The following is an 8,494-nucleotide window of genomic DNA, read 5'->3' as shown; positions in this document are numbered from 1 at the left end:
TCAGACAAGTGCAATCCCCTGTAGATACCCCCTCCCATATCAGACAAGTGCAATCCCCTGTAGATACCCCCTCCCATGTCAGACATGACCAGGAAGGGGAGTCATAAAAAAAAAATCCCCTCTATTCGGGCCGTCCGTAGCTCAGATGTTTGAGGCGCAGGTCATTGCCACCTGAGAACTTTAGCAGCGCCCGTTTGAATCCGGGCTGGGGTGTTGACTTTTTCCTTTCTGTGGTGGTCTCACGTAAAGTTAGCTTGACCCTCCACCCTGGTTAAAACAGCTTACTACTCCCCCACCCTAACCCCCACTTCAAAGGTATGATCTGACCTATGTCAGAAATAACTAGGTTGGGTGTAAAAAAAAAAACCTCACTTCAGCTTTGTGTAGACTTCTTAATACTCCCGTTAACTCATCCGAATGTTTTACGTAATCCCTTATTTTCAAACCTTAAAGGTCCTGTTCTTCCCTACGTGTAGGAGGCCACGTTTCGCAGGTAAAGAAAATAAGATGGATAACATTTTTATAAATCCTAATTTTTAGTGTTTTCGGCAGAAGACGCGACTAAACAATTTCATAATTTAACAACAAGTAATTTATAACAGGCATTATAACCCGCCTTCAACCCACTTTTATTTCCTCGTCAGTTTGGTTTTTTTTTTGGTTAGTAGAACCTAAATACTTAAACCTATCTACGTGCTTAAATATACTTCTTCCTATATCACCAAGATTGCTCGGGAAAATATTTAAATATAAAAGTTTTACCTTGCATTCAATGAGAAAAAAAATTGATCAAAATGATATTTTAATTAAAGCAATAATATAATATATAAATGTAAATGATTCATTTAAAAATATTAATATTATCATTCCTAAAATAATACACAATTATAATCAAAATAGCACTTTTTTAGATTCACTATAATAATTAACTCATAACTGTACTAATTAAAACATAGAATCTTCAGAAAGTTCAGAAATCACGCTTTAGAAAATAATTAGTTATTAGTTATTTTCGATAGTTTAAGTTAAATTAAATTAGACTCAGTTTCTATAGTAGCTTTTATCTAGAGCTAAAAACGCTATTAGCTGTTAATTTCAACTGGCAGCTGATTTAGCTGTGAAAATTAGAGCTAGCCAACAGCTAATAACTAAATTAACTTCATTTTATAGCAACAAATTTTCCGTTATTCTACCTTCCTTAGCTAGAAATTAGTTAGCTAACAACCAACTCTGCTTACCGAATACAATTTACTAAAACTACACTTAAAAGCCTTTGCCATGGCCAAATAAACAAATATGGAATTGTAAATTTGTTCTTCATTCCTTGCCAAGGTTTGTAGAAAGTGAGGTGTTTACAAATCGATAAAAATGGCTCTTCTAACAAGAGAAATAGCAGTATTTTATGTTTTTTTCAATGACCTTCAACATTAGGTAGATCTAACAGAAAAAAAAGAAAAATGAGCAGGACCGAAAAATTTAAATGATGCGAGGAAAAGATGGTCGAGTAATTAACCCGAATAAGTTATAATAGTACAAGAGCCCAAGAGGAGGAAAAAGTCAACTATTTCATCTAAATTTCTTATTCCTTTCATTAAAGGAAGAACTATGTATCGTTACTAGTCAAACTTGATGAGTCCGCCAAGGATAGTTAGGGGGAATAAAAAATGGCGGCTGTTTCAAAACGTTAAAAAAAAATTAATTTTGATCCATTTCTTTAAAATTATCAACAATATTAAAAAACCTAATAGAACATCGTTTACAGAAGAGTAAATTGGCTAAAATATGAGCCCTAATATAGCCACTTACATTCAATAGTTCTTAAGATAATATTTTTTTAAAAAAACAACATTCCATAAAAAATTCACTACAAATCAGTAGTAAGTGAATTTGAATTTGAGAAATCTATATCTCAGGAACCATTCGACGTACATATATCTGCCAGTTTTTTTAATTTAATAATTTTTCTTTTGGAGCTCTATATCTTTAAAACTACCTACAAAACTAAAAAAAAAAAAGAGAGAGAGAGAATATTATTTAGAGTAGAGTAAACTTGCGGAAAGCGACTTGCCGTAAAACACAGGACTGTTTTTTTTTTTAACATTCGAAATATCCGTTATTCCTCCCCTGCCCTCCCCCAAAAATAGTTGGCAGATAAATTTCGACTACTAACTATACAAAGTTTTCAAGTAATATAATAATCAAAAATTGGGGTAAAATAATCACTGACGTTTCCACCAATCTCTTGTACTTGTAATATGGGAAACGGTTTAATTTATCCCAGTCTAAATAAATTCAAACCAAACTGACGTTCAAAATTACGGCCCAAAAGAGGTTTGATGGAACATGTAACAAACTAACTTAGACCGTTTGTCTAGTAAGTGTTGTCATAGTCGGAATTGGCGTGCAGTTCTTTTTTTTTTTAGTCTTGTGTGACGATTCCTGATTAGCCGTTTTTCCAGATGTAGTCCAAGGTAGCAGATCTGTACGACAGGGATTAGAGCAACGTTATTAAAAGATACTGTAGGGCAGTCGGTAGGTTTACGACAAAGAGTAAAGGTGATATGATGGGGTTTGTTGGAATTTATTTTAATCCAATCCAATTTTGACACCATTCTTTGAGACTTGTCTTGTGTGATTGGAGAGTTTGGGATGCAATTAAAGGGTTATTATAAACTGCAAGCAAACTTTCTGTCATCGATATACGTGGTGAGGATAGTGTTAGGATTGTTTGGGATGTATAGTCTGTATAGATTGTGTAGAGGATGGGTCCGATGATACTACCTTGAAGAACACCAGCGGACTGAGAGAAGAGGGATGAATAGGAACCATTGTGGTTTACTTTAAATAATCTATCACTGAGAAGGGAACAGATAATACAGATAATAAGAATATATATAGGAGGTGCTAGTTTACTGGGCTTAATTAAACAGTCCAGGGTGCTTAATTAATCAATCCTGTTCTACATCGAAAACGACTCCCACGCACCAAAGAAGACGCGACTACGGCCACTACACGATGATATTGCTGGATAGTGGTGTGAGATGTCCGAAATCCAAACGGGTGGTCTGGAATTATATGACTAGGGTCAAGGAAGGAGTAGATTAAAATATTAAATGGTTTTATAATAATTATAAAGCAATATTTATTATTACTTTTTTATTAAAAAATCAAAACTTTAAAGATGTATGCATAGGTATGTATTTATGGATTTTGATAAAAATAACAAACAGAAATAAATTTTTGTGATAATTTCCAATATTTTCAAAGTTATTAATAGAATAAGATGACATGCAGTAACATTAATTATCAGATATATTGTAATGTAACGTAATTAATTATGACTTTCAGACCCCTGTAACCAAGTAGACGATCAATATTACGAACTTGAGACCAATTTGTGAGTTTAAATTTAGTTAATAGTTAGTTGAGTAGGAAATTAGTTCAGTATTTATTTATTTATCTTTATCCTATTTATTTTAGCTTATTTAATTGTTTTAAACTTCTTTTGTCTATTTTTAATTTATTCGTTTATTTTTACGTATTTATTAATTTTTAAGCTATTTATTTATTAAGTATTATTACCTATTGTTATTTTGTTTTAATTTGTTAATATATTTTAATTTATTTGCAATGTTTTCTTATTACTATTTTTTTTTTCTTTATGTGTTATTACTGAAATTATCAATTTTGAGTACAAATTTATAACAAATATTTAGTAGTATACTCAATATTTGTGAAAGATCACCAGAAAAGAGACATACTAGAGTGGAATGTAATGATAGGATTATTTATATAGTGTTAATAACAAAATAAAACAAATAGAAAAAAATACAAAGGAAGAAGAAATAAATACAAAAAATAAAATAAAAATTTAATGTATTTTATTTATTTTAAAGAAAAAGTTTTGTAAATATTTTACCATTGTATTTCATTTGTATTATTTCTTTATATTGTCTTTTAAGATAGATCGGTGCGCTACGTGTTATAGCAACCCACAGAATTTGGGCAGCATTGCTTTCTGTCAATAAAGCATTTCTCTCTCATCAATTATTATAATTATATCAATTATAATTATTCAACTATAAATATTATAGGTTTAAATACAGATTAAGTTTGATGAGATAGTATTATTTAATATGTTTCACATAGCAAATTATAAACTTCTTCCAACGAACGGTCTGAGAGTAAGAGTTAGTAAAGATTTCGTGTTCTGACGACCAGCGTTGGGCAACTATGAAACTAGTAGCTAAAATTTCCATTGATGCAATATTTATTTATCAATGATTCATTGATAGTTTCAACTATAGCTAATTTTTGCCCATTGACTTCGGTACTAATAACAAAACTGTACTTTCACTACTTCTGTGCCCTTTTTCCCTGGTCTACTTGTCCTGAGCAAGCTGTGTGCACAGCTATGTAATGTTTGTCATATGGAGCAATGAGTTGTACCCACTGCTGCGAACACCCGTATTGTCTTGCGCCCGTATTGTCTTTGGCAGGGTAGGGTGATAAATAAATAAATAATAATGGTCTAGTTGTCCTGTCCCTTTTCTCCCACCTGCCCTTAGAGGTGTTAGAATGCCTTTTTTTGAATCTGATTCCTCATTGGCCATAGGTGACAAAACCCCCCCAAGGTGAGCGCCTCCCCAAGGCCTGAGAGGGGATGGGAAAGTTCTCACGTAGATTTCGCAAACATTTAGTGCAATAAAAGTCCACCTAATGGAATTGATTTTTCACATTTTTTCTTTTATTTTCCAAAACGGCTTTAACGATTTTGATTAACTTTAGCGAATCAATCTACAACTAAGTGGTCTTTAATACAAGATGGTTTGACGGGGTTTAAATGCAGATATTTTGTTTTATTATTATTATTTTAAGGCATAATAATAATAATAAAAAAAGACAACTGAAGGCAACAGCTTCGGGGTCATTATTGCCTTAATTTCCGAATTGAAATGTATAACTATTGAAAAATAGGAGCTGGTGGTAAAATTTTGAGTGATGCAAAAATTCACATTCTGTTTGTTATCCTGCAAAATTGAATGGAGTCTGCTGGTAACTCATACAAAGATTTGATGGAGTAGTATCCTTGGCATACGAACATAAAAAGGTTTAAAATGTAAAATAATGAGAGCCCAAAAAGTAATAAAATGTATCAATATATAAAGGGCGTGTAAAAATGTATATATTAACGGGGAGTATGTAAAAACAATGTTATAAAAAATAAGAAGAAATATGGAGAATAGGAAATGAAGAAATAAGAGATAAGATAAGAGAGAAAAAAATAACTTACAGTTGTAGGCAGAGATTTCTGCTAAACTGTTTGAAATTGCAGGAATAGTCGTTAGAGTGCAGGTCGACAAAGACGTTAGGTAAAGAGAAATCCAACGATCAAAAAACGAATGTTGAGATAAAATAGATAATAAGAGATTAAAACATTAAAAAGATTTAAATGTAAATTATGAGAGCCAAAAGATATTAAAATTTATTAATATGTATTGGATATGTAAAACAGATAATTTAAAAAAAAATGTATGTGTATAAGATTACTGGTGTTTTAATAAATTAATAATTTGGGAATAGGCTAGGGATAGGTTTTGTTCCGACCAGCACAACCGCTTTGTTCAGAATTATTCCTGATGATTAAAACAATTCCTGGTTCTAAAAAAAAAAATGGTAGTTTAATCCTGAATGACATCGTCGTAGACAACTTCGTTTGAGCAAGCGCAGAACATTAATTCTGAACGAAATGCTACCAAATTCAGAACTTATCGTAAGAACAAATATTTAATATTATAAATATATTATTTGTATTGTATAGGTAAACTTACATACTCCCCTTTCTTCAGATGTTATTTCCGTTATTGTTTGTAAGACCTCGCAACACTTTAAGAACTAAAAAAACATATTTTCAAAGATATGATTGGAGAAGTTTGTCGGGGGGTGCAGTCAGTTGCAAACTGCCAGTTGCAAGCCTACCTTCTACGCCATAACCCCTGATGAAGACCTGAAACTCAGGTCGAAACGTCGGCATAAAATAAATAAATATGGTTTTGTTTATTTATGTTGTTCTTTGCTGATCGCACTCCCGTTTGAACGTTGATTGAAACGTGTATACGAAATCAAATACGATCGCAGTACTTCTCCTTAATGTATATTTCATATATAGTAATAAACAAATACCATATATGAGAAAATTATTATTATAGTGTTATTTCTCAGGTATGGAGATCCCTGCGATGAAGATGAGCCAGTCAGGGACCCTATGTCCATCGTCAGCCAGATGCACTGCCAGGAAGCACAGGCGCGGAAGAGCGACTTGCAGCTGGCCTGCAAGCTGGACGAGCTGGCAAAGTCCTTCAGGTCAGGAACGCCGCCGGTGGGTACAAGTTCACGAAGGAAAATTTATTATACATTAATTTATTATTACTAGAGACCTCCCATAAATTTTATTCTTGATTCTCACTATGTTGTAGCTTGTTCCGGTTGGTTCCGCATTGTAAGAATAACATTTTTGTCAGAATTTATTATTTTTTTATTTTACACACATTCAAATTATTATCTATTAAGAAAAGGCAGTGACATATAACTGGAGATGTCATATGTTCTCTTACGGATACTTAACTAATAAGCAGTGCTGTCCATTTCTGAGGGAGCACCTTGAATGGACCCGTTTAACCCGACAAATATTCACATATATTACACTTTACCTGTTTTTAAAGAATTGTATGATTGTACTGTCGCACTAGCTCTGGCGTGCTAGTCGAAAGTACAAGTTACGTTAGTGAAGCAAATGTCACGTTAATCACGTGTATACTCATTAGCAATGAACTGTATTAGTCACTACAATGGTGTAACTATTCGATGGTTACAGTCATAACAACACTTACTGACAGTTTTACTGCCGTGGCAGTAATTTCGCATCTGGCCTGATCGTCATTATCAAGTAATGTTAGTGGACTTACAGTCGAATTAACTGCCCCGTTTAACCCTCATATATATACATCTTGAGACAACTTTCGCAACATATCAACCTTACCAAATGTAATGACGATATGTGAGAAAACATTGTTCTTACATATTTGCCTAAAAACTTAAAATTGTATCAGCAGTAAATTGGATCAAAAATGATCCGGCCCGGGACCTTAAAAACAAATTTGGCTATGAACTTAAAATTGTATCAAAATTGTAGCGTGTTTAGACATGTTTGGCCTTGTCACCTCCCACGTGACCTACAATCGCAACGACTAAGTACTGTTGTCACGTGGGAGGTGACTTACGACCGATAAGGGTTAATACATAGAACTTTGTTCTAATCACATTTCTTCAATCAAATTAAACTTGCTTAATATTCTCTTATATCTTTTGCGAACGTTCATTTAAAATCTAATGTTTAACTTTTTAAAATCATATCAATTTTAAGTTTTAGAGCAAATATGCAAGGCACTATGTAGAGAAGAGTATTTAAAAATATTCGTTTCAAGCAAAATTTCCTTTTTAATTTCCCCTAAAATTTCACATAGTATGTTCTTTCACATAGATTTTTAATTGTATATTTACATACAAATAAAATTTTGATTTAAAATATCAGACCAATTATTTTTTTGTTTAATTTTATTTAAAATAATATACATAGGCAATATAACATAATAATATTTTTAAAAAAATACTAATAGTCACAACCAAGTGAGAGGAAAGAATGAAGGCTAGAAACAGACTGGGAATCCTAGTTAAAAACAATTCAAATTTATATTTTTTTAACTTAAACTAAAATTTTAAATAAGGAAATAAAATATTATGCACATGTATAATGTGAGAATTTAGTTCACGAGTTACATGAATGCAAAAAAAAAAAAAATCAAAATTTTTCCAAATAGAGTAAAATATGACATTTTGTGCAGAAAAACTCAAAACGAGAAAAATTGTGGGGAAACTCACATCATTAGACTTTCCTTTACCTCTCCCAATTAATGCAATATGGCGGAGATGGTCGAGGGTGCTGTCAAAAACGAACAAAAACAAGTTAGTTTGCAGAAATTTATATGCCAATGTTTCGGCACACTTTGCAAGGCCTAATCAGGGCTAAAAACGACACAAAACAACTAAAAATAGGTTGACAACGTAAGGTAATATAGTAATCTAGGTTGGGGCTAAAAATTATGCAAATATAAATAAAATTATACAAAAATGAACAAAAATAAATAAAAATATGATGTACAACAGGTATATATAAAAACAAATTACATAGAGTATTAGATTTAAAATGAACGGTAATAAAACGTAAATTTAAAGAAAGTAGCTAAAAGAGGAATAAAAACAAATCTTTTACACAATAATAGACGGAACTTGAAAATATTTATTATTATATTTTTTGTTTTATATAATTATTTATATTGTATATATTATTTTATTTATTTATTTTTCATACAGATAGTTTGATTATGTTCATCTTGTTTATTCTTTTGTTTGTATATATTTTAAGTTTATTTTTTTA

The 8,494-nt window shown here is 31.7% G+C and overlaps 1 protein-coding gene across 3 annotated transcripts in view; it reads left to right on the top strand.

The window, feature by feature from the left end:
- The window catches only part of LOC106688370 (uncharacterized), an 83,779-nt gene that overhangs the window by 2,188 nt on the left and 73,097 nt on the right, over window positions 1–8,494 (top strand). For all 3 annotated transcript variants that reach the window (XM_014432790.2, XM_014432791.2, XM_067053332.1), the window contains exons 2-3: window positions 3,349–3,397; window positions 6,223–6,379. In XM_014432790.2, the coding sequence (XP_014288276.1) occupies window positions 3,349–3,397; window positions 6,223–6,379 (206 nt within the window). The remainder of the gene's footprint in view (window positions 1–3,348; window positions 3,398–6,222; window positions 6,380–8,494) is intronic.

Source organism: Halyomorpha halys, unplaced genomic scaffold (genome assembly GCF_000696795.3).
Source record: "Halyomorpha halys isolate HHAL.00 unplaced genomic scaffold, Hhal_1.1 Scaffold1113.1, whole genome shotgun sequence".
Taxonomy (NCBI): Eukaryota; Metazoa; Arthropoda; class Insecta; order Hemiptera; family Pentatomidae; genus Halyomorpha; species Halyomorpha halys.
This window is presented reverse-complemented; position numbering and strand designations above follow the sequence as displayed.